This window comes from Scyliorhinus torazame, chromosome 1 (assembly GCF_047496885.1).
Source record: "Scyliorhinus torazame isolate Kashiwa2021f chromosome 1, sScyTor2.1, whole genome shotgun sequence".
Lineage (NCBI taxonomy): Eukaryota > Metazoa > Chordata > Chondrichthyes > Carcharhiniformes > Scyliorhinidae > Scyliorhinus > Scyliorhinus torazame.
In genome coordinates, this window is record NC_092707.1 from 53132733 (window position 1) to 53159871 (window position 27139).

Consider the following 27139-nt stretch of genomic DNA (forward strand, 5'->3'; position numbering starts at 1 on the left):
GGGCCTGGTGGCGAGAGTGGAGCTGAACGAGGCGCTACACAGGAGGTGGGCGGGAAGATTCGAAGACCTGGAGAACAGGTCGAGGAGAAAGAATCTGCGGATCCTGGATCTCCCTGAAGGAGCGGAGGGGGCCGATGCCGGGGCATACGCGAGCACGATGCTCGGGGCGATGATGGGCAAGGAGGCCCCTTCGAGGCCGCTGGAGTTGGACGGGCACACCGGGTGCTGGCGAACAAGCCCCAGGCAAATGAGCCGCCAAGGGCGATGGTGGGGAGGTTCCACCGGTTCACGGACAGAGAGTGGGTCCTGAGATGGGCCAAGAAGGAGCGGAGCAGTAAGTGGGGACAATGCAGAGATCCGAATATACCCGGACTGGAGCACGGAGGTTGCAAAGCGGAGAGCGGGTTTCAACCGGGCCAAAGCGGTGTTGCACTGGAAAGAAGTGAAATTCGGATGCTGCAGCCGGCGCGACTGTGGGTCACATACAAGGGCCAACACTATTACTTTGAAACGCCTGAAGAGGCGTGGACCTTTATACAAGCTGAAAAGTTGGACTCTAACTGAGGGTTTCTGAGTGTGGGGGGGATATTTGAGGTTTGATGTGGTGATGGTTGTTGTATATAGGGGGTCAATCACAATCACGCGCAGGAAATGTTATATGGGCTGGGGAGAGAGACAAGGCCGCAACAGGAGCTGCGCCAGAGGGGGCGGAACGGGCTTTGGAAAGCGGGTTTTTTTCCCCGTGCGCGGGAAGAAAGGTGGGGGGGGAAACTCCCACACGGGGAGGTCAAAGGGATAGCGGGGGTAGCCGGGGTCAGCAGGTGAGAGCTGACTTACGGAGGACATGGGGGGAGCAAAAAAGCTAGACAGGGGGTGTAGCGGGGGGGGGGGGGGGGTGGAAGAGAGAGAGAGAGAGAGAGGGATGGGGGGGGAAAGGGTTGCTGCTGCACTGGCTGAAAGGGAATGGGATATAGAAGAGGTGGTCGGGACGGGGTTCCCCTGTCTGGGGGACTGGAGGGTGAGGGAGGCATGAACACCTGACTGGCCCAGAAAAGGAGATGGCTAGTCGGCGGGGGGGGGCGGGGTGGAGAGCCCCTCCAATCCGGCTGATAACGTGGAACGTGAGGGGGTTGAATGGCCGATGAAGAGGGCTCGAGTGTTTGCGCACTTAGAGGGACTGAAGGCGGACGTGGTCATGCTCCAAGAGACTCACCTGAAGGTGGCGGACCAGGTCAGGTTAAGAAAGGGATGGGTAGGACAGGTATTCCACTCGGGACTGGACGCGAAGAATAGAGGGGTGGCAATATTAGTGGGAAAGCGGGTGTCATTTGAGGCCAAGACTATTGAGGTGGACAATGGAGGGCGATATGTAATGGTGAGCGGTAGGCTGCAGGGGACGTGGGTGGTGTTGGTAAACGTGTACGCCCCGAACTGGGATGATGCAGGATTCATGAAGTGCATGTTGGGGCGCATTCCAGACCTGGAGAAAGGAGGCCTGATAATGGGAGGGGACTTCAATACAGTGTTGGACCCAGCACTGGACCGCTCCAAATCAAGGACTGGAAAGAGGCCGGTGGCGGCCAAGGTACTTAGGGGGTTTATGATCAGATGGGGGGAGTGGACCCATGGCGGTTTGCAAGGCCGGGGAATTTTCTTTCTTTTCCCATGTACACAAAGCCTACTCCCGGATAGATTTTTTTGTTCTGGGCAGGGCACTCATCCCGAGGGTGGAGGGGACGGAGTATTCGGCCATAGCCGTTTCGGACCATGCCCCGCACTGGGTGGAACTGGAGCTGGGAGAGGAGAGGGACCAACGCCCGCTGTGGCGGCTAGACGTGGGACTGCTGGCAGACGAGGGGGTGTGTGGGAAGGTGAGGGGGTGTATCGAAAGGTACCTGGAGGCCAACGACAACGGGGAGGTGCGAGTAGGTGGTATGGGAGGCGTTGAAGGCGGTGGTCAGGGGAGAGCTAATCTCCATTAGGGCTCATAGGGAGAAGACAGAGGGCATGGAAAGGGAGAGGTTAGTGGGGGAGATTTTGAGAGTGGACAGGAGATACGCAGAGGCCCCGGAGGAAAGATTACTTGGGGAAAGACGACGGCTCCAGACGGAGTTTGACCTGTTGACCACAGGGAAGGTGGAGACACAGTGGAGGAAAGCACAGGGGGCGACCTATGAGTATGGGGAAAAGGCTAGTCGGATGCTGGCACACCAGCTCCGTAAAAGGGTGGCAGCGAGGGAAATAGGGGAGTCAAAGATGGATGGGGAGCCATGGTTCGGAGTGCGACGAAAATAAACGAGGTATTCAAGACCTTCTATGAAGAGCTGTACATATCCCAGCCTCCAGCGGGGGAAGAGGGTATGAGACGATTCCTAGACCAGCTGAGATTCCCGAGGGTGGAGGAGCAAGAAGTGGCTGGTCTGGGGGCACCAATTGGGTTGGAGAAACTGAGCAAGGGTTTGGGGAGCATGCAGGCGGGGAAGGCCCCAGGGCCGGACGGGTTCCCGGTGGAGTTCTACAGGAAGTACGTAGACCTGTTGGCCCCGCTATTAGTGAGGACCTTTAATGAGGCAAGAGAGGAGGGTACCCTACCTCCGACAATGTCGGAAGCGACAATTTCGTTGATCCTAAAGCGGGACAAGGACCCACTGCGATGTGGATCGTACAGGCCGATCTCGCTCCTTAATGTGGATGCAAAGTTGCTGGCAAAAGTGCTGGCCACGAGGATCGAGGACTGTGTCCCGGGGATGATTCATGAGGACCAGACAGGATTTGTAAAGGGTAGGCAGCTAAACACCAATGTGCGGCGGCTCTTAAACGTGATAATGATGCCATCGGTGGAGGGAGAAGCGGAGATAGTGGCAGCTATGGACGCGGAGAAGGCCTTTGACCGAGTAGAGTGGGAATACCTTTGGGAGGTGCTGCGTAGGTTTGGGTTCGGGGGAGGGTTTATCAGTTGGGTTAAGCTCCTTTACAGAGCCCCGGTGGCGAGTGTAGTGACGAACCGGCGGAGGTCGGAGTACTTTCTTTCGGCTGTACCGAGGGACGAGGCAGGGGTGCCCCCTGTCCCCCCTGTTGTTCGCATTGGCGATCGAACCATTGGCCATGTCATTGAGGGAGTCTAACAAATGGAGGAGGGTGGTCCGAGGGGGAGAAGAGCATCGGGTGTCGCTATATGCGGATGACCTGTTGATGTACGTGGCAGATCCAATGGAGGGGATGGTGGAGGTCATGCAGACTCTAAGGGAGTTTGGGGAGTTTTCGAGCTATAAGCGCAATGTAGGGAAGAGTGAGCTCTTTGTATTACAGGCGGGGGACCAAGAAAGAGGGATAGGGGACCTACTGCTGAGGAGGGCGGAGGGGAGCTTTCGGTATCTGGGGATCCAGATAGCCAGGAGCTGGGGGGCCCTACATAAACTGAATCTGACGAGGTTGGTGGAGCAAATGGAGGAGGATTTTAAAAGATGGGACATGCTACCGCTCTCACTGGCGGGTAGAGTGCAATCGGTCAAAATGGTGGTCCTCCCGAGGTTTCTGTTTGTGTTTCAGTGCCTTCCCATCGTGGTCACGAAGGCCTTTTTTAAGAGAGTAGGCTGGAGTATTATGGGGTTTGTGTGGGCGAATAAGACCCCGAGGGTAAGGAGAGGGTTCCTGCAACGCAGTAGGGACCGAGGAGGGTTGGCGCTGCCAAACCTGGGGAGCTACTACTGGGCAGCAAATGTGTCGATGATCCGCAAGTGGGTTATGGAGGGAGAGGGGGCGGCATGGAAGAGGATGGAGATAGCGTCCTGCAAAGGAACGAGTCTGGGGGCGTTGGTGACGGCACCGCTGCCGCTCTCGCCGACAAAATATACCACAAGCCCAGTGGTGGCGGCAACACTAAGGATCTGGGGCCAGTGGAGACGGCACCGGGGTGCAATGGGAGCATCAGTGTGGTCCCCGATCAGGGGTAAACATCGGTTTATCCCGGGGAAAATGGAAGGGGGGGTTCCAGAGCTGGCATCGGGCGGGGATCAGAAGAATGGGGGACCTGTTCATTGACGGAACGTTTGCGAGCCTAGGGGCACTGGAGGAGAAGTTTAAGTTACCCCCGGGAAATGCCTTTAGATATATGCAGGTGAGGGCTTTTGTAAGGCGACAGGTGAGGGAATTCCCATTGCTCCCGGCATAAGAAGTTCAAGATAGGGTGATCTCGGGTGTATGGGTTGGGGAGGGCAAGGTGTCGGAAATACACCAGGAGATGAAAGAAGAAGGGGAAGCGCTGGAAGAAGAGTTGATGGGTAAATGGGAGGAGGAGCTGGGGGAGGAGATCGAGGAAGGTCTGTGGGCGGATGCCCTGGGTAGGGTTCATTCCTCCTCCTCGTGTGCCAGGCTCAGCCTGATACAATTTAAGGTGGTCCACAGAGCGCACTTGACGGGGGCGAGGTGGAGTAGGTTCTTTGGGGTGGAGGACAGATGTGGGAGGTGCTCAGGGAGCCCGGCGAACCATGTCCATATGTTTTGGTCATGCCCGGCACTGGAGGGGTTCTGGAGAGGAGTGGCGGGAGCAATATCTCAGGTGGTGAAAGTCCGGGTCAAGCCAAGCTGGGGGCTAGCAATATTCGGAGTAGTGGACGAACCGGGAGTGCAGGAGGCGAAAGAGGCCGGCATTCTGGCCTTTGCGTCCCTAGTAGCCCGGCGAAGGATTTTGCTAATGTGGAAGGAGGCGAAGCCCCCCAGCGTGGAGGCCTGGATAAACGATATGGCTGGGTTTATAAAGTTGGAGAGGATAAAGTTTGCCTTGAGAGGGTTTGCGCAGGGGTTCTACAGGCGGTGGCAACCGTTCCTAGACTATCTCGCGGAGCGTTAGAGGAAGGTCGGTCAGCAGCAGCAGCAACCTGGGGGAGGGGGGGGGAGGAGGGAGTGTGTGTGTGTGTGTTTGGGGGGGGGGGGGGGGTGCCTGGGGGGGTGGATGAGCAAGGAAACTGGCACGTACGGGAGAGAGCCAGTATACAAAGCTATGTAAGTATACTATTTTGCCATGTATATATCTCGCTCCGCGCGATTTCCCGTTTCTTTTTTTTTGTTACCGGGGGGGGGGGGGGGGGGGGGGGGGGGGGTTATTGTTTGTAAGGGAGAAAAATTGTGTTAAAAACTTTAATAAATATATATATTTTTTAAAACATCGGTCAGTGGCCTCTGGATAGGCATCATCAGCCATAACTCCTGTGGACAGTGGATAACCCCTGTCACCCAGGAGCCAAACCCCCAGTCAGGGGGGCATCTCGAACATGTCAGGAATTGTCGAGTGTGCCAGCATGAAGGCGTTGTGCACACTGCCCGGGTATCGGGCGCAGACGTGCATGATGCGTAGCTGATGATCACATTTAAACTGCACGTTCATCGAGCGGAACCCCTTTTGGTTTGTATAGAGCCTGTCATCTGCTGGTGCCCGTAAGGGGGGGAAACACATCCCGCCGATCACCCCCTGGACCTGGGGTATCTCGGCGATGGTGGCAAACCCTGCTGCCGGGCATCTTGGTGGGCTCGGTCTACATTGAAATGGATGCATTGTGCCGACTGGGTGTATAGGGCCTCCGTGATGGCGCGGATGCACCTGTGCATCGAGCTCTGAGAGACCCGGGACAGGTCCCCACTCAGCACCTAGAAGGACCCCGTGCCATAACGGTGCAGGGCTACCATCACCTTGACGGCCACCGGGAGCAATGTCCTCCCCCATACTTCCACGTTGCCAGGTGCTCCATGATCAAACAGATATTTTGTAAAGTTCCTCTGCTCAGCCGGAGTCACCGACGACATGCCCGGTCCGGCAGGTCCTCGAATGACAGGCGCTGTTGGTACATGAGGTTTCATGCGGCGCCTCCTCGGCCTATTGGGTGGCCGGCTCTCCATCCTGGCAGCTGCCTCCTGTTCCTCTGGGGCAGGCTCCTCTGCTGCAGCTTCCTCCTCCTCGAGCAGCTCCAGCTCGTACAGCCGCAGGGCATCCCCCAGGGCTGCGGCAGCTTGCAGGAAGGCCACCATTGCTGGTTGTATTCCAATCTCCATTGCCTGCAGGGAGTGAAAGGCACTCTCCATGCCGGTCGCCTCACGTAATCCTCAGGCCTACCCCTCCGGCCATGCGGCCTACCCCCTCCTATCCCTCATGGACCTTCCAAAAGGCCGCCCCAGCCGGGGCTTTACCCAGCCAATACGCTTGCGCCACATGCCAATCCGCGCACCCCGGGGGTCCCCGATGGTACGTCTGCGGCCAGCAGAAGCACCCTCGCCAACGCTGCCCGGCCTGCACTGAAATCTGCAAGGCTTGCAGCAAAAAGGGCCACTTCGCCGCGGTGTGCCAGGCCCGCGCAGTCGCCGCTATCGCCCCCTCCCCCCTGACCCACACACAATGGTGCCGCCATCTTCGTCTCGGACCACGCGCAGCCAGTGGGCGCCACTATCTTCACCTCCCGGGGCCGCCGCCATCTTCCCCCCTCAGTCCACGTGCGGCCCATGGGCGCCGCCATCTTGTCTCCCCCACGGGGCATGGACGCCAACAACATTCCACGACCTGGGCCCCCCACGCTCTCCATCTTTGGACACCAGCGATGACCAACCGCAGCTCGCCTCAATGGCGCTCGACCAGTCTCGTCCACACAACCTGGCCACCGCTTCGACTACGGTGAAAATCAACGGCCACGTGACCTCTTGCCTGCTGGACTCCAGGAGCACCAAAAGCTTCATCCACCCGGATACAGTAAGGCGCTGCTCCCACGCGGTACACCCCGCCAATCAAAGAATCTCCATGGTCTCCGGATCCCATTCTGTCCCGATCCGGGGGTTCTGCACAGTCACTCTCACAGTTCAGGGCGTAGAATTCAGCGACATCCGCCTTGACGTCCTTCCTAATCTCGGCGCTGCACTACTACTAGGCCTGGACTTCCAGTGCAATCTCCAGAGCCTCACCCTCAAATTCGGCGGGCCCCTACCACCCCTCACTGTGTGCGGCCTCGTGACCCTAAAGGTCGACCCACCCTCCCTCTTCGCCAATCTAACTTCGGATTGCAAACCCGTTGCCACCAGGAGCAGACGGTACAGCACCCAGGACAAGACCTTATCAGGTCCGAGGTCCAGCGGCTGCTTCGGGAAGGTATCATTGAGGCCAGCAACAGCCCCTGGAGAGCTCAAGTGGTAGTCGTTAAAACTGGGGAGAAGCACAGAATGGTCGTGGACTACAGCCAGACCATCAACAGGTACACGCAGCTCAACGCGTACCCCCTCCCACGCATATCTGATATGGACAATCAGATTGCACAGTACCGGGTCTTCTCAACGGTAGACCACAAATCCGCCTACCACCAGCTCCCCATTCGTAAATCGGACGGTCCATACACCGCCTTCGAGGCGGACGGTCTGCTCTATCACTTCCTCAGGGTTCCCTTCGGTGTCACTAACGGGGTCTCGGTCTTCCAAAGGGAGATGGACCGAATGGTCGACCGGTACGGTTTGCGGGCCACCTTTCCGTACCTAGACAACGTCACCATCTGCGGCCATGACCAGCAGGACCACGATGCCAACCTTGCTAAATTCCTCCGCACCGCCACTCTCCTCAACCTCACCTATAACAAGGAGAAGTGCGTGTTCAGCACAACCCGCTTAGCCATCCTCGGCTATGTGGTCCAGAACGGAGTTCTGGGGCCCGATCACGACCGCATGCGCCCCTGATGGAGCTTCCCCTCCCCCACTGCCCCAAGGCCCTCAAATGCTGCTTGGACTCCAGGAGCACCCACGGGGTTCAGTGTTGGGGCCACAGCTGTTCTCTTTATATATTAACGATCTAGATGTCGGGACTGGGGGCATTCTGGCTAAGTTTGCCGATGATACAAAGATAGGTGGAGGGACAGGTAGTATGGAGGAGGTGGGGAGGCTGCAGAAAGATTTAGACAGTTTAGGAGAGTGGTCCAAGAAATGGCTGATGAAATTCAACGTGGGCAAGTGCAAGGTCTTGCACTTTAGAAAAAAGAATAGAGGCATGGACTATTTTCTAAACGGTGACAAAATTCATAATGCTGAAGTGCAAAGGGACTTGGGAGTCCTAGTCCAGGATTCTCTAAAGGTAAACTTGCAGGTTGAGTCCGTAATTAAGAAAGCAAATGCAATGTTGTCATTCATCTCAAGAGGCTTGGAATATAAAAGCAGGGATGTATTTCTGAAGCTTTATAAAGCATTAGTTAGGCCCCATTTAGAATACTGTGAGCAATTTTGGGCCCCACACCTCAGGAAGGACATACTGGCACTGGAGCGGGTCCAGCGGAGATTCACACGGATGATCCCAGGAATGGTAGGCCTAACATACGATGAACGTCTGAGGATCCTGGGATTATATTCATTGGAGTTTCGGAGGTTGAGGGGAGATCTAATAGAAACTTACAAGATAATGAATGGCTTAGATAGGGTGGACGTAGGGAAGTTGTTTACATTAGCAGGGGAGACTAGGACCCGGGGGCACAGCCTTAGAATAAAAGGGAGTCACTTTAGAACAGAGATGAGGAGAAATGTCTTCAGCCAGAGAGTGGTGGGTCTGTGGAATTCATTGCCACAGAGGGCGGTGGAGGCCGGGACGTTGAGTGTCTTTAAGACAGAAGTTGATAAATTCTTGATTTCTCGAGGAATTAAGGGCTATGGAGAGAGAGCGGGTAAATGGAGTTGAAATCAGCCATGATTGAATGGCGGAGTGGACTCGATGGGCCGCATGGCCTTACTTCCGCTCCTATGTCTTATGGTCTTATGGATATCCTCCCATTCATTGTGTATTCCCTAGCTTTGTTTGCCCTCTCCAAATGCATTCCCTCACATTTCTCTGGATTGAATTCCATTTCCCACTTTCCCGCCCACTCAACCAAACTATTTATAGAATTTCAGCGTCCACAGCTATGCTCTTCACTATCAACCACACGGCAAATTTTTGCGACATCTATAAATTTCCCAATCATGCCTCCCACATTTAAATCCAAAACATGAATCTATACAGCAAACACCAAGGGACCCAGCACTGAGCCCTGTGGAAAGCCACTGGAAACTGCTTTCCACTCGCAAAAACATCCATCTACCATTATCCGTTGTTTCCTGTCACTGAGCCAATTTGGGATCCCACCTGTCACCTTCCCCTGCATCCCAGTCTGCCATGTGGGAATTTGTCAAATGCCGTACAAAAATCCATGGATTACAATTTGATGACCAGCCTCATTCCGCAAACCTCCCCTGTCCTGACGCATACTACCACACTCATTTAAAAAAGAAAAGAAATTAGAGTACCCAATTCATTTTTTCCAATTAAGGGACAATTTTCCAATTAAGGGCCAATCCACCTAGCCTGCACATCATCTGGGTTGTGGGGATGACACCCAATCAAACAAGGGGAGAATGTGCAAGCTCCACACGGACAGTGACCCAGAGCCGGGATCGAACCTGGGACCTCGACGCGTGAGGCAGCAGTGCTAACCACTGCGCCACTGGGCTGCCCATACTGCCACACTCATATTGGCCGTCTTCTCCATGAAGAAGTCACACTGCAAACGTACAATGGAAACCTTTACTAAAGTTGATCTTGACACTGAAATGTAGTGTACTCAAACAATAGGAATATGGTAAAGGGAACATAAGAACATAAAAACATAAGAACTAGGAGCAGGAGTAGGCCATCTGGCCCCTCGAGCCTGCTCCACCATTCAATGAGATCATGGCTGATCTTTTGTGGACTCAGCTCCACTTTCCGGCCCGAACATCATAATCTTTAATCCCTTTATTCTTCAAAAAACTATCTATCTTTATCTTAAGCCTACTATTTGAACAAGGAGAGGCCAAGATTAGGCTACTTCTTTGGGAACGTTGGAGTTTTAAACAAAAATGCAAAGTAACCAATTTTTTAAAATAAATTTAGAGTGCCCAGTTATTTATTTTTTTCCCAATTAAGGGGTAATTTAGCGTGGCCAATCCACCTACCCTGCACATCTTTGGGTTGTGGGGGTAAAACTCCCACAAACACGGGGAGAATGTGCAAACTCCATACAGACAGTGACCCGGGGCCGGGATTGAATCCAGGTCCTCGGTGTCGTGAGGCAGCAGTGCTAACCACTGCGCCACCGTGCGGCCCAGATGCAAAGTAATCAAATGGTTCCTCAATGACACTTGAGGCATGGATTTAATTTTTTTTAAACATAACTTTAGAGTACTCAATTAAATTTTTCCAATTAAGGGGAAATTTAGTGTGGCCAATCCATCTACTCTGCACATCTTTGGGTTGTGGGGGTAAAACTCCCACAAACACGGGGAGAATGTGCAAACTCCATACAGACAGTGACCCGGGGCCGGGATTGAATCCAGGTCCTCGGTGTCGTGAGGCAGCAGTGCTAACCACTGCGCCACCGTGCGGCCCAGATGCAAAGTAATCAAATGGTTCCTCAATGACACTTGAGGCATGGATTTAATTTTTTTTAAACATAACTTTAGAGTACTCAATTAAATTTTTCCAATTAAGGGGAAATTTAGTGTGGCCAATCCATCTACTCTGCACATCTTTGGGTTGTGGGGGCGAAACCCACGCAAACACGGGGAGAATGTGCAAACTCCACACGGACAGTGACCCAGAGCCGGGATCGAACCCGAGTCCTCGGCGGTGAGGCAGCAGGGCTAACCCACTGCGCCCCATGCTGCCCTGCCTGGATTTTACTGAAGGGAAATGTATCATTATGTTAGGTTCTAGAAGGACGGTGGTGTGGGTAATGTCTCTGACAATCTTTTGCTTTTGGTCAGTCCACAAAGAACTTCAACATGAACAACGATATTTACCTTGCTCGTGCACTTTGGGTTTCCATCTGGATCTGCGAGAGTTCCACCATAATAAACAGGGAGCTGTTCCGCATCAATATATTGCAACAGCACCTCTTTCCAATTACCTGAAAATCACCAACGAGGTAGGTTAAAGCCAAGCAAAGGTGTTTGTAACAGGTCTGTGCAGAGAAAGTTAGGCTGGAGTCCTTTTCTTTTCATTGACATGAAATCGAAGGGTGCAGTTAGTAATCAGAGACCAGCAGAGTTCAGCCAATTGATATGGGTTCACATATCAGGAGGCCATTCTGTCCAGGAGACAGCAGTGCACATGTCTATATCCCATTGTGGCAATAGATCATTTCCCATAATTAAACATTCAAATGTTTAATTGTAGGAGATGAGTGTTCCTGATTTTTAAGCATAAATTTAGATCATGCAGAATTATAATTTTCTCTTGGGGCTCCAATGGTCTATGAGCGTCATAAAATGAAAAATGAAAATGAAAATCGCTTATTGTCACAAGTAGGCTTCAATAAAGTCACTGTGAAAAGCCCCTAGTCGCCACATTCCGGCGCCTGTTCGGGGAGGCTGGTACGGGAATTGAACCGTGCTGCTGGCCTGCTTTAAACGCCAGCGATTTAGCCCAGTGTGCTAAACCAGCCCCTGTCCATGTAAGTCAGACTTGACTTCATACTGAATTTACACTGCCTGCACTGTCACACAAAGGCAAAGTTTGAGATGACCACTTCCAGAATCCCATTTTACATCCATGTGAAGCCCAGATCACTTTGTCCCAGGGCAGCCATGCTGAATCCTCTGGGTAACCACCATGCACCCCTCACTCGTCACCCAGCTGGCTAATGCTCCAAACAAAATCTCTCTTAAGGAGAAGGATTCAACCCATCTCACCTGTGTTTGTGCTACACATCTCAACAATTCTGAAGTCACATGCCCTGGAATGACCTTGTCACATTACTTTTGGGGGGGGGGGCAGAGGTGTATCACGTGTACTCCGTCTCAGCACAGATAATAATAATAATCTTTATTGTCACAAGTAGGCTTACATTAATACTGCAATGAAGTTACCGTGAAAATCCCCCAGTCACCACATTCCGGCGCCTGTTCGGGCACACGGAGGGAGAATTCAGACTGTCCGAATCACCTAACAGCACGTCTTTCGGGACTTGTGGGAGGAAACCCACGCAGACACGGGGAGAAGGCGCAGACTCCGCACACACAGTGACCCAAGCCAGAAATTGAACCTGGGACCCTGACGCTGTGAAGCAACAGTGCTAACCACTGTGCTCTCAGTGGCCCCAATGGATACCTATAGAATCGTTCAGGTTGAACATTTATGGTGTGATTAGCCATCCTTGCACTGTTGGTGTATGGTAGCATACTTAACTGACTGCTATATCTTCCAAAAGAATATCTGTGAGCAATAGGTGTTGTGAAAAAGATGAGTTTGACTCTCTGGCTCATCTGCAGATCCTCACACCATCAAAAAGCTTCATTTGAATACAAAGAACAAAGAAAAGTACAGCACAGGAACATTCCCTTCGGCCCTCCAAGCCTGCGCCAATCATGCTGCCTGTCTAAACTAAAATCTTCTACACTTCCTGGGTCCGTATCCCTCTATTCCCATCCTATTCATGTATTTGTCAAGATGCCCCTTAAACGTCACTATTGTCCCTGCTTCCACCACCTCCTCCGGCAGCGAGTTCCAGGCACCCACTACCCTCGGTGTAAAAAAACTTGCCTCGTACATCTCCTCTAAACCTTGCCCCTCGCACCTTAAACCTATGCCCGCTAGTTATTGACCCCTCTATCTTGGGAAAAAGTCTCTGACTATCCACTCTGTCTATGCCCCTCATAATTTTGTAGTCCTCTATCAGGTCGCCCCTCAACCTCCTTCATTCCAGTGAGAACAAACCAAGTTTATTCAAACTCTCCTCATAGCTAATGCCCTCCATACCAGGCAACATCCTGGTAAATCTCTTTTGCATCACTCTAAAGCCTCCACATCCTTCTGGTAGTGTGGTGACCAGAATTGAACACTATAATCCAAGTGTGGTCCAGCTAAGGTTCTATACAGCTGCAGCATGACTTACCAATTTTTATACTCAATGCCCCGGCCAATGAAGGCAAGCATGCCGTATGCCTTGTTGACTACCTTCTCCACCTGTGTTGCCCCTTTCAGTGACCTGTGGACCTGTACACCAAGATCTCTCTGACTGTCAATACTCTTGAGGGTTCTACCATTCACGGTATATTCCCTACCAGTATTAGACCTTCAAAATGCATTACCTCACGTTTGTCCGGATTAAACTCCATCTGCCATCTCTCCGCCCAAGTCTCCAAACAATCTAAATCCTGCTGTATCTTCTGACAGTCCTCATCGCAATGCGCAATTCCACCAACCTTTGTGTCGTCTGCAAACTTACTAATCAGACCAGTTACATTTTCCTCCAAATCATTTATATATACTACGAACAGCAAAGGTCCCAGCACTGATCCCTGCGGAACACCACTGGTCACAGCCCTCCAATTAGAAAAGCACCTTTCCATGCCTACTCTCTGCCTTCTATGACCGAGCCAATTCTGTATCCATCTCGCCTCTGATCCCGTGTGACTTCACCTTTTGTACCAGTCTGCCATGAGGGACCTTGTCAAAGGCCTCACTGAAGTCCATATAGACAACACCACTGCCCTACCTGCATCAATCATCTTTGTGACCTCCTCGAAAAACTCTATCAAGTTAGTGAGACACGACCTCCCCTTCGCAAAACCGTGATGCCTCGCGCTAATACGACCACTTTCTTCCAAATGGGAGTAAATCCAGTCTCGAAGAATTCTCTCCAGTAATTTCCCTACCACTGATGTAAAGCTCACCGGCCTGTAGTTCCCTGGATTATCCTTGCTACCCTTATTGGTGCAGGATGGGTTGGGGCACTACACTGCACATTTGGTGGAGTATAACAGTTGCTGACTTGGGTTAGTTTGAAACATTCATTTGTGGTTTTCTCTCATGGCTGTTTTGCACAGGGTGCCAACCGTCCAGGATTGGCCTGGAATCTTCAGTAACTGAATATCAATCCCCAGGACACTGGTGTGTGTAGTGTGGAACCCTGGTGAAAAATCATTAGGGACATTAAAAAAGATCGTTTTAAAAATGTGAACATTTGAACATTTTTATCTACCAGATATAAAAGTATTGAAAATGAGGACGGAGATCGAGCGGTTTGGTGATTTGTTTATAGATAGGGGCTTTCCGCGCCTGGGAGAGTTGGAGGAGGAGTTTGAGTTACCTGGTGGGAATGGGTTCTGCTACTTGAGGAGGCAGGTTTTGACCTTCCCGCACCTACCGCCTCAGGGGCTACAGGATAAGATAGTGTCCAAAGCAGGAGTGGGGGAAGGGGAAAGTATCAGAAATCTATAAAGAGCTTATAGATTGGGAGGGAGCCCCAATAGGGGAGGTGAAGCAGAAGTGGGAGGAGGAGTTGGGTTGGGAGCTGGAGACTGGGTTATGGGAGGATGCCCTGAGGCGAGTCAATATGTCCTCGTCGTGTGCCACGCTAGGCCGGATATAATTTAAGGTGATCCACAGGGCACATGTGACTGTGGCCTGGATGAGCAGGTTCTTTGAAGGGGTGGAGGATAGGTGTGGACGGTGTGCGGGTGGGCCTGCGAATCATGTCCATATGTTTTTGGCGTGTCCGAGGCTTGGAGGATTCTGGCAAGGATTTGCCGATGTCATGTCAGCGGTATTGAAGGTACGTGTGGTTCCAAGTCCAGAGATGTCGATCTTTGGTGTGTCAGAAGACCCGGGAGTCCAGGGGGCGAGAGAGGCCGATGTCTTGGCCTTTGCCTCTCTGGTAGCCCGAAGAGGGGTCTTGTTAGCATGGAGGGACTCAGAACGCCTGGTCGGAGGTATGGGTTAGTGACATGGCTGGGTTTCTCAGGCTCGAGAAGATCAAATTCGCACTGAGAGGATCGACGTTAGGGGTCGCCCGGAGGAGGCAGCCGTTTATTGACTTCTTTGGGAAAAATTAAGCGGTCAGCAGGGGGCAGGTTAAAAATGGGAGGCATGGGGAGTTGGGTACGGTGGAGGAAGGTTGGTGGGGAATTGTGGTTGGGGTGCTATTTATGTAAGCCATGTTGGCTGGGGATTTTTTTGGTGTGTGTGTGGTTACTTATTCTGTTAAAATTTATAATATAAATGCCTCAATAAAATATATTTTTTAAAAACATATTGAAAATGAGGGGAAAAGGCCGTTTGGCTGACTGTTAAGCAATCGGGTAATGAGACTTTGTGTCCATGACCTCTCCACCCCTTGCTCAAAACCTTTTACATGTCGAACTTTTTCCAGTTCTGACTAAAGTTCACAGACTTGAAACCGTAACTCTCTAATGATCTGCCTCCATAGGAGGAAACGCTTCAAACTTCATCTTTAAAAAAATTACAAAAGTCTATTGTCCAAAGCCCATCTTTGTGGGGAGCCTATCTGTTTGCCCTTTGTTTGTTTATGTGTGTGGGTATGGGTGCTGGGGTATTTTAAAAGGGATAGATAGTTCTACTTTCAGATTACAACTGTACAAAGACCAATTCTTGCAGCCAGTTTTTAAAAAGTTTTATATTATAATAAATCTGGAGTACTGTGTGCAGTTCTGGTCACCTCACCATAGGAAGGAGGTAATTGCACTGAAGGGGTACATTGGGGATTCACCAGGATCTTGTCTGGAGTGGAGCATCTGAGCTAAAAGGAGAGACCGGACAGGCTTGGACTGTTTTCTTTAGAGCACAGAAGCCTGAGGGGTGATATGATTGAAGTGTATAGAATTATGAGGGGTTTGAGGGCAGCACAGTGGTCCATTGGCTAGAACTGCTGCCTCACGGCGCCGAGGACACAGGTTCAACCCCGGCCTCGGGTCACTGTCCGTGTGGAGTTTGCACATTCTCCCCGTGTCTGCATGGGTTTCACCCCCACAACCCAAAAATGTGCAGGGTAGGTGGATTGGTCATACTAAATTGCCCCTCAATTGGAAAAAAGAATTGGGTACTCTAAATTCATTAAAAAAATGTTTGACTGAAGACAAGTTTAACTTAAGAACTTGGGGGGGGGGGGCTGCGGAGGTAGGCTGGAAACCTCACAACCTTTAAAAAGCATTCAGATGAGCTCTTGAAACACCATCACCTTCAAGGATATGGGACAAGTGCTGGTAAGTGTGATTCGTGCGAGATTAGGGGTAGTTATTGTGGGTGCAGTCTCGATGGGCCGAAGGGCGTTTTCTGTGCTGTATGACTCTATGACTAAAAGAAATTAATCACTCTGAGTTTATTGAAAGAAGCCGGGTTAAAGTCTCTTTTATTCCGGGTCTACCAGTGGCAAAAAAGTAAATAGTTGACTATTCTTGTGAGTGAATTAAGCATCTAAAATAATAGTTTTAAGGTAGTGTGGCATGATGGAGCCAGATAAACAGCGCAATCCTCCCATCCTGGTCATATCATATTTTAAACTCCAGTAAGTGATGCCCGCTAGTGAGAAAAGGACAGTCATGCGTCCCAGAATCCTACATGACAGATGGCGTATTTACTGCTGCTGTACCATATTACGTATTGGGGCACTGCTTTAGCTCACACTGCCAGATTTATGACTAGCCCGTGCTCCAACCATTTGTGATTGTTAGAGAAAAGATGATACAATAAAGTTCTTTCCTGTTGCTGCGCTTATAGCGATAAGCAAAAATGTTTACTTATTTAATTCATTGTGGCTTTCCCCTGATAATATAACAAAAGCTTCTTTTGGATTTTTTTTCTCTGACAATTGAACTTTCAACTTGGTCTAACCATTTGCACATTGTGCAGCAATCAAAGCCCACACGCAGCAAGAGCTGGGCAGCATCCAAGCTTAGGCTGACTGATAAGTAGTAGAGTAACAATCACAATTGTCAGGCAATGTCCATCTCTAACAAGAGAAAATCAAACCATCTCCCCTTGACCTTCAATGACATCAAATCCCACACCATCAATCTCCAACACCACACAAAACGTTCAACACCTGGTCAGCACAGTGGCTCAATGGTTAGCACTGTTGCCTCATGGCACGGAGGACCCGGGTTCGATCCCAACCCCGGGTCACTGTCCGTGTGGAGTTTGCATATTCTCCCTGTGTCTGTGTGGATCTCACCCCCACAACCCAAAAAGACGTGCAGGGTAGATGAATTGGCCACGCTAAATTGCCCCTTAATTGGGAAAAAAGATTTGGATACTTTAAAAAAAAAATTTTTTTAAGTTCAACACCATGGAGGACAAAGCAACCCATTTAATCCGCACCCCAATCCCACTTTAAGCATTCCCTCCCTCCATCACCGATGCACAGAGGCAGCAGGTTGTACCCTCTCCAAGATGTACTGCAGCAGCTCATCAACCCTCCTTCGACAGCACCTTCCAAAAACACAACCTCCGCTACCTAGAAGGGCGAGGGCAGCAGGCGCTTGGGAACACCACCAGCTCCAAGTTCCCGTCTAAGTTACACTTGAAATGACATCACCACTCCTTCGCAATCGCTGGCTCAAAATCCTGGCACTCCCTACCTCAAGGCACTGTGGGCGTGCCTTCACCACTTGCAGGACTGCAGCAGTCCAAGAAGGCGGCTCACCACCACCTTCCCGAGGACAATTAGGGACAGACAATGATTTCCCGCCTTTGCCAGGCTGAGCCCATATCTCGGGAAAGAATGAATGAATTGGAAAAGAGTGGAATAGTGAAGCTAAAACAGGAAAATCCCTGAGCTTAAACACACACAAACAAAATAATGCAACTGCATGCAAACACTCAAGGTCATTCTCATTGTGAATATCACAACAAAAACACCGGTCTCAACCTAGCAGTAACAATACCACCCTGTGCAGTCTGCAGCTCGATTTGTTGATTCAATAGAAAGGAAAAGCCTGGTGTACAAAATATAATAACTGCTGAGAAGAAACTTACCTCCTAGTACTTGAATTTTCTTACGTGTGTCTTCACTGAGAAAATGCTTTATAAGGTTGTAGGCCACAGGGAAAATCTTTGGTGCTGTAATAACCACAAATAAATCAGTCATTAAAGGGTTAGTGCACTATGTAATTAATTTGTCATTCCAATAGAGGTAGATGCGAAGCAGAAGTTGAAACCAATACAACATTTTATTGCTCTCCTGAAAACACTTCTTTTCCCTTTAGCATGAGTTGTGGGTGTCACTGGCAAAGCCAACATTTATTGTCCATCCTAACTGCCTTTGAGAAGGTGGCAATAGAGTGCAATCTTGGGTACAACGGAGTGGCTTAATAGGCCAATTTTAGGGCAATTAAGAGTCAACCACGTCAATGATATGGGGGAAGTCTCAGCTGCGGTGGTCTGGGAGGCGCTGAAGGCAGTGGTGAGAGGGGAGTTGATTTCAATCCGAGTTTATAGAGACAGGACGGACAGGGCAGAGATGGACCGACTGATCAAGGAGATCCTACGGGTAGACTGGAGGTATGCGGTGACCCCAGGGGTGGAACTGTTAAGGGAGCATCGGAGGCTGCAGGCTGAGTTTGTGGTGCTGTCCACGGGCAAGGCAGTGGAGCAGCTTAGAAAGGCGAGGGGGACGCTGTATGAATATGGGGAGAAGGCCAGCAGAATGCTGGCACAGCAGCTGAGGAAGAAGGAGGCGGCCAGGGGAATTGATAAGGTGGTCGACGGAGATGGGAACCCGGTAGGGGACACGGCCGGGCTAAACAGGGCGTTCAGCGACTTTTATAGCGGACTTTATCGCTCGGATCCCCCCACGGGGCCCGAGGAGATGAAACGCTTTCTGGATGGGTTGACTTTCCCAAGGGTGGGCGGGGAGCTGGTGGATGAGTTGGGGGCTCCAATTAGAGCCGAAGAAATATCTGAGGGCTTGAAGGCGATGCAGTCGGGGAAAGCTCCGGGGCCAGACGGGTTCCCGGTAGAATTTTACAAGAACTTTTCGGGGATATTAGGGCCTTTGCTGGTCAAGGTTTTTAACGAGGCGAGGGATAGAGGGGTGCTGCCCCCGACAATGTCACAGGCCACCATCTCGTTAATATTGAAGCGGGACAAGAACCCGGAGCTATGTGGGTCCTATAGGTCGATCTCGTTGCTTAATGTGGATGCTAAGTTCCGGAGCTATGTGGGTCCTATAGGTCGATCTCGTTGCTTAATGTGGATGCTAAGTTCCGGAGCTATGTGGGTCCTATAGGTCGATCTCGTTGCTTAATGTGGACGCTAAGTTGCTGGCCAAAGTGTTGGCCTCCAGGATTGAAGATTGTGTGCCGGAGATGATTATGGAGGACCAAACCGGATTTGCCAAGGGCAGGCAGTTGGTGGCCAATATAAGAAGGCTGCTTAATGTGATTATGATGCCCCCGGAGAGAAGGGAAGTTGAGGTAGTTGTGGCCATGGATGCAGAGAAGGCGTTTGACCGGGTAGAGTGGGACTATCTATGGGAGGTGCTGGGACGGTTTGGGTTTGGTAGGGGCTTTATCGACTGGGTCAGGCTGTTGTACCAGGCCCCGGAAGCTAGTGTAAGGACGAACAAGACAACCTCGGACTATTTTAGGCTGTACCGGGGACAAGACAGGGATGTCCCCTCTCCCCACTGCTGTTTGCGTTGGCCATAGAGCCGCTGGCAATTGCTCTGAGAGCTTCTAGGGGCTGGAAAGGGCTGGTTCGGACGGGGGTGGAACATAGGGTATCGCTGTATGCGGATGACCTACTCCTATATGTAGCAGATTTGGGCAGCACGGTAGCATTGTGGATAGCACAATTGCTTCACAGCTCCAGGGTCCCAGGTTCGATTCCGGCTTGGGTCACTGTCTGTGCAGAGACTGCGCATCCTCCCCGTGTGTGCATGGGTTTCCTCCGGGTGCTCCGGTTTCCTCCCACAGTCCAAAGATGTGCAGGTTAGGTGGATTGGCCATGATAAATTGCCCTCAGTGTCCAAAATTGCCCTTAGTGTTGGGTGGGGTTACTGGGTTATGGAGATAGGGTGGAGGTGTTGACCTTGGGTAGGGTGCTCTTTCCAAGAGCCGGTGCAGACTCGATGGGCCAAATGGCCTACTTCTGCACTGTAAATTCTATGATAATCTAGATCCAGGGGCAGGGATGAGGGAGATTATGGCGATTCTGGGGGAATTCGGCTGGTTTTCGGGATACAAGTTGAATATAACGAAGAGTAAGACGTTCGTAGTCCAGGCAAGGGGTCAGGAGGGCCAGCAGGGGGAGTTACCGTTCAGGTTAGTGGGGGATAATTTTAGATATCTGGGGATACAAGTGGCGCGCGACTGGGGCCGGTTACACAAATTGAACTTGTCCCGGCTGGCTGAGCAGATGAGGGGCGTGTTTCGGAGATGGGATGCGCTCCCGCTGTCACTGGCGGGGAGGGTGCAGACGGTTAAGATGACGATATTGCCGGGATTTTTATTTGTGTTCCAATGCCTCCCGATTTTCAGCCCACGGTCCTTTTTCAAGAGGATCAACAAAATCATTTTGGGCTTTGTCTGGGCGGGTAAGTCCCCACGGGTGAAAAAGGTGATGCTCGAGAGGAATCGGGGGGAGGGGGGGCTTGCCCTGCCAAATTTTAGTAATTATTACTGGGCGGCTAATATTGCGATGATAAGGAAGTGGGGACGGGGGCGGCTTGGGAGCAGATGGAGGCAGCCACATGCAGGGGCACCAGCTTGGGGGCGCTGACAACGGCACCGTTGCCGTTCCCGCCGGCGAGATATTCTACCAGTGCCGTGGTAGTGGCGGCCCTGAGGATCTGCGGTCAGTGGAGCAGGTACGTTGGTGCAGTGGGTGCATCGGTTTGGTCCCCAATATGTGACAACCATCGGTTCGCCCCTGGGAGCCTAGATGGGGGATTTTGGGTATGGCAAAGGGCGGGAATTGAGAAGATGGGGGACCTGTTTCTGGAAGGGAGCTTCCCCAGCTTGAGGGCGCTGGAGGAGAAGTTCGGGTTGGCAGCAGGGAATGATTTCAGATATCTTCAGGTGCGGGACTTTCTACGCAGGCAGGTATCATCCTTCCCACTCCTGCCACTAAGAGGGATTCAAAATAGGGTAGTATCTAGGGGATGGGTGGGGGAGGGGTGCGTCTCGGACATCTACAAAGAATTAACGGGGCGGAGGAGACGCATATAGAGAAGCTGAAGCATAAATGGGAGGAGGAACTGAGAGGTGAGATGGAAGACAGCCTATGGGCGGAGGGGCTGAGCAGGGTCAATGCGACCGCTACATGCGCAAGGCTCAGCTTGATCCAGTTTAAGGTGCACATGACAGCGGCCCGGATGAGTAGATTTTTTGGGGTGGAAGACAAGTGTGTCAAGTGTGCGGGTGGATCAGCGAACCATGTCCACTTGTTCTGGGCATGCCCAAAACTTAGGGGATATTGGCAGGGGTTCGTGGATGTCATGTCCAGGGTCTTGAAGACAAGGATGGAAATGAGTCCAGGGGTACGGATCTTTGGGGCGTTGGAAAACCCGGGTGTTCGGGAGGAGAAAGAGGCGGATGTTCTGGCCTTTTCCTCCTTGGTAGCCACCGTGCCACCCCTATTTCCCATTTTACTCTTTATTTTTAAACTTTCCCCCCTTCTTAAAACCTTCTATTTTGCACTCTTCAATGTAAAGCATTTTGAGGTGTAGATTTCATAGAATTTACAGTGCAGAAGGAGGCCATTTGGCCCATCGAGTCTGCACCGGCTCTTGGAAAGAGCACCCTACCCAAGGTCAACACCTCTAGCCTATCCCCATAACCCAGTAACCCCACCCAACACTAAGGACAATTTTGCACACTGAGGGCAATTTATCATGGCCAATCCACCTAACCTGCACATCTTTGGACTGTGGGAGGAAACCGGAGCACCCGGAGTAAACCCACGCACACACTGGGAGGATGTGCAGACTCCGCACAGACAGTGACCCAAGCCGGAATCAAACTTGGGACCCTGGAGCTGTGAAGCAATTGTGCTATCCACAAGGCTACCGTGCTGCCCCACGTGGTGTGGTCTAATGCAATTGTGTGCGACAGGCTGAATGGATCAAACGGTCTTTACCTGTCAATTATAATTCATACGTTTGCATGAACTTAATTGCTGCTACCATACTTTGAATAAGTCAAATTTGGAAGTCGTAGTAGTTACTCCACTGTAGATGAATGTATTTTAATGTATTACTGCATTCAGCTGAGACATTTAGGTTAGGTTTCATCTTACAGAGGCAGCTGTTTGAGCAAAGGTAAACGATGGAGGGAGGGCTGTTTCTTCACTGACACATTTCTGGGTAATAGGTAGGGGTTTTTCAGAAGGTTTTAACGAGGCATTTTCAGATGTATGAATATAGTTTATGTTTATAGCTTTTTAAAAATAAATTTAGCGTACCCAATTCATTTTTTCCAATTAAGGGGCAATTTAGCGTGGCCAATTCACCTCCCTGCACATCTTTTGGGTTGTGGGGGCAAAACCCACGCAAACACGGGGAGAATGTGCAAACTCCACACTGACAGTGACCCAAAGCCGGGATCGAACCTGGGACCTCGGCGCCGTGAGGCAACAGTGCTAACCACTGTGCCACCGTGCTGCCCATTGTTTATAGCTTTACAAGGATGGTTCCAGGGATGAGAAACTTCAATTATTATTTTTTTTGTATTTAGAATACCCAATTATTTTTTTCCCAATTAAGAGGCAATTTAGCGTGGCCAATCCACCTACGCTGCACATCTTTGGGTTGTGGGGGTGAAACCCACACAGAGACGGGGAGAATATGCAAACTTCACATGGACGGTGGCCAGGGCCAGGATTCGAACCCAGGTCCTCAGCGCTGCAGTCCCAGTGCTAACCACTGCACCAAGAAACTTCCGTTATGAGGATAGATTGGAGGGGGTAGGACTGTTCCCCTTGGAGAGAAGAAGGCTGAGAGGAGATTTGATAGAGATGTTCAAAATCATGAGGAGGCTGGACAGAGTAGACAGGGGGAAATATTGGCCATTGCTGGAAGGATTGGGAAACAGAGGGAACACGTTTAAAGTGATTTTCAAAAGTAACAAATGCAATGCGAGAAAAAGCTCTTTTACACAGCGAGTGGTTCAGCTCTGGAATGCACTGCTGGGAAATGTGGTGGAGGCAGGTTCAATTGAGGATTGAAGAGGGCATTAGATGATTATTTGGATAGAAACAATGTGCAGGGTTATGGAGAAAAAGCAGGGCGATGTCACTAGCTCATGATGCTCTTTGGGAGAGCTGGTGCAGACATGATGGGCCAGGTGGCTTCCTGCTGCACTGTAACAATTCTGTGATTCTGGATTTTGTAAGGAGCTTTCACCCGTTAGAGCTTAAGTAAGCCATTACTGAGGTTTATAAAGCAACTGTTGATCTATATTGATTATCTCATGACTGTTACACCAAATCTCTCCCTTAAAACTCAATCTTGCGACTTATGGGATAGTGGGGTGGATATTCCTGGAATTTGATGGCGTGCACACAATTTCAACGGTGGGGATTGTTGCCAGGGAAGGTCCAGGTAAGTGTTTGTTTTCAGAAGGGGCAGAAGTGCTCAAATGAACCTTTCAATTTGGCCTCCATTGTGGAACCTGACACCATTGGGTGGCACGTCACCTCTGCAATGTGTAGGCCCACATGAAAATACTCGATTAAGTTCCAATCATTCATCTAGCTTGTCATGACATCACACGTTTGTCTGACACCTTCACTCCTTCAGGACATCACAAAATACCGTGAGTCAGTACGATACCTTTGATGTGTGATCACTGTTATTCTGTAGCCATTTGCACATACCTCATTTACATGAATAACCAGAGAAACCTGTTTTGATTGGGTTAAAATTCAGGCAAGACTTCAGGCTCAATGTTATGGCCCCGTGAGTCATTCAAATGTTCATTGACTTCAGCAGGAATGGAAAATCCCACCGGCGGAACATTTCACCCATTATGAGAACACCTGCCCTTGTGGCACTATTAGATTCATCTAAGCAGACAGAAGTGGCTGGTTAAACCTCAGTCTGCACTAAAATGTAAACCTAGATCATGGCCTGAATTCTCCGGCTGCTCATACCGAAGGGAACTTCCTGACAGTCCCACTGACAGCGCACCCCCGCCGTGGGTTTCACGGTAGCGACAGCTGCATTCAATGTGAATCCCTGTCGACAACAGCGGCACCAGAAGATACCGCCAACCGGCCAACAGTGGACCTACTCCGCCGCCACGAAACATGGGGGGGGGGGGGGGGGCGGATTGTGTGGAAAATCCCATGTGTTTACATTCCTGGAGTCTTGGGAAGTTTTACTATGTTAAAGGTGCTACATAAATGCCAGCTGTTGTTGTTGTTGTTAGAAGCCAGATGCTTCCACTGAGCCTAGCTCCCACTTGAAAGATAACCGTGTGTATTTGATCGAACATCCCATTTCCACTATTGGCTTTATCTAGATAACCAAGTCAGAATATTTTCCCAAGTCCCGCAGACAATCATTCTCCGTACATTGACAAATGGGTTTCAACCAAAATTGCCTACCTTTGATAACAAACAATGTCTTTAAACCCTCAGGGTAGTTATCCTCAAACATGGTAAGTACCTGGTTAAGTAATGACATTTAAGATGGTGGATAAGTTTCAGTCAGTGTTTCAAAGGTTAAAAGTCCAACCCATTCATTATTGCCTCAGATTCTACACTGGAGCTGCCCAGCAATTATCTACAGATTTGTTATTATGTCAGCAGTAATTACATAGCTGGCCTACTTGGTGTACTTCAACATGCAGCAAGCAGCTAGTATAGATCTCCACACTGACAGCCATTGTTAGCACTAAAACATGCCGAAAAGAGAATCAAGTTCAAACAGTGCATATTGAAAATAACAGCAGGCAGTAATATTCTGATTATAGCCAGAGATATAGCCAGATTCTGATTATAGCCAGAGATCTGCAGCATTTATTATTTCACCAATTGATTAGATTACCACTCACAACCCCCCCCCCCCGTATCTCTATATATGAAATCACTGGAACCATTATGGATTGCTGCTTGTAATTACATCCATCTTCCAGGTTCATTGGGCAGGATATTTCCATGTGCTTTGGGACCCTGGTGTCAGGACCAAACGGGGGGTCCCGAGCTGGCACTTGCCGAAAGCCAGACTGGCTCAGGATTATTCCTGGAGGTGGCCTCCTAATTGGCTGCCTCTATGCTTGCTGTCCTGCTGCGAACGGCCCAATCAGAGAGCCGGCAGCTCAGGGGCTTCGGCAGCCCCATGGGGAAAGGCGGGTGCTGCCGAGGCAGATTGGAGACTGCGAAGGTGCCTCCCTCAACATGAGGCCCCCTCAGAGCTGTAAAAAAAAATGAATTATTATTTAAGAGGGGGAGGGTCCTTTTCGATCAGCAGGGAAATTCCTCTGCTTGGATTGATGGGGTCACTGGGGTGTCTTTTGATGCCCGTGGCTCCCCTGTTCAGGGGTGGATCCTCTGGTTCTGATGCCATTCGATTGTTGTCCTTTAATCACTCGCCAACATGTATTATCCTCTAAAAAGATTCTGTAAATCCTGAATTGTGGCTGCCTTACCTCTCCATACAGTTCAACTGCAGGTTTCCATAAATGCTTCATTCCTAGATTCTCACAATCGTAGATCATTGTGATTGCCTCAATTTGTTTATTGTGCTGCAAAAAGAAAAAAAACTCTGATTCAACCTTTAGGTAGGATACAGTCAGCCAAGCCATTTTATTTTTTATTATTCCAAAAGAGGGACGAAGAAACACGAATTGGCTTCTTTAGGTGCTTAAGGCCAATGCATAATTTGAGTTCATAATTTGCTTTTGACATTTTGTGGTTCAGCATCAGCACATAGCTCCAGATACTAATTCTGTTGTCGTTCTGCCTTTGGCATATCTCACAAACCAAGATCACAATCTAGTTTGCAAAAGGTCGACTCGATAGAATCTGTACAGCTGATCCAAAAGGCCTGCGTGGTCCACACATGGACAAAAAGGCTTCAAGGTGAAGTGCCTTGACTAATTTGTTGCTTCCAGCTCCTATCTTTCAATATCATCCTCCTACCAGATTATGAAGTGCATTGTCAGCAATACTGGTACACGGATCGTCAGTGTTCTGTACATTGTGTAACCCTAACTTTGCTGAAATTAGCCAAAAGCTGAAATAATCATTAAACAGGAAGCTGGGAAACACCGGGCTGGTTATGAGATTTAACTGTTGATGGTTAATGTTTGTCACTGATCTGTCTGAGTGTGAAGTGCCCAATGAGGAAGAGAGATTAAGAAATAAAAGGAGTCGGCCGTCAGCCCCCCCACCACCCCCCCCTACCACCACCCCCCCACCCCCCCCACCCCCCCCACCCCACCACCCCACCCCCCCACCACCTCCCCCCCCACCCCACCCCACCCCCCCCACCCCCACCCCCCCCCCCACCCGCCCCCCACACCCCACCCCCCCCACCCCACCACCCCCCCCACCCCCCCACCACACACACCCCCACCCCACCACCCCCCCCACCCCACCACCCCCCCCACCCCCCCAACCCCCCCCCCAACCCTCACCCCCCCCCCCCCACCCCCCCAACCCCCCCCACCCCTCCCGAGACTGCTCCGCCGTTCAATAAGATCATGGCTGATCTTTAACTTCAACTCCACTATTCCCACCCTATTTCCAAATCCCTCGATCTCTTAATGCCCAATGATTATCTATTTGAGTCTTGGCCGAATTCAACAACTGACCGTCCTCAGACCTTGGTAGGAGTGGGGGTGTTACAGAATTCCAAATGTTCTCCTCATCTCAGTACCAAATGTCTGACCTGTAGCTCTACACTCTCCAATGAAAGGAAAGTCTCTCAGCATTTACCCTGCCAAGGGGTTCCATTCAAATAAATTGGAACAAAGTCCCATAACTAGCACATTTAGCCACGTGATTCCCGGTGCTCACAGTGCCAAGAAACACTTGGCTACACAAAGCAAGGCCACACATAACCCCATTTTGTACACTGGGGCGCTCCGCTCACCGGAATCCCCAGTGTAGCAAGCATTCGGGACGCCATTTTTAAATGGCTTCCCGATCTCCGAGTCCCCTGAAGCAATCCCTGACCCCCCCCAGCCCGAACCCACAATGGGAAGGTTCCCGGCTGCCTGCGAACCCCACCAAACACCCACGCAGGGCAACCCCGGCCCGATCGCATGCACGCAACAGACCTGGCACCCTGGGGGGGCAAAACGGGGAAGCAGAGTGGGTGGAGGAGAACGGCGGGGGAGGGTGGGGTGTTAGTTACTGGCTATGTGATTT

At 50.7% G+C, this 27139-nt stretch overlaps 1 protein-coding gene across 5 annotated transcripts in view; it reads right to left on the minus strand.

Annotated features, from left to right (window-relative positions):
* The window catches only part of LOC140404745 (SEC14-like protein 2), a 162131-nt gene that overhangs the window by 68147 nt on the left and 66845 nt on the right, over positions 1 to 27139 (minus strand). For all 5 annotated transcript variants that reach the window (XM_072493557.1, XM_072493567.1, XM_072493489.1 and 2 more), the window contains 4 exons: positions 25414 to 25509; positions 24371 to 24431; positions 17798 to 17881; positions 10825 to 10931 (listed from right to left, as the gene is read on the minus strand). In XM_072493557.1, the coding sequence (XP_072349658.1) occupies positions 10825 to 10931; positions 17798 to 17881; positions 24371 to 24431; positions 25414 to 25509 (348 nt within the window). The remainder of the gene's footprint in view (positions 1 to 10824; positions 10932 to 17797; positions 17882 to 24370; positions 24432 to 25413; positions 25510 to 27139) is intronic.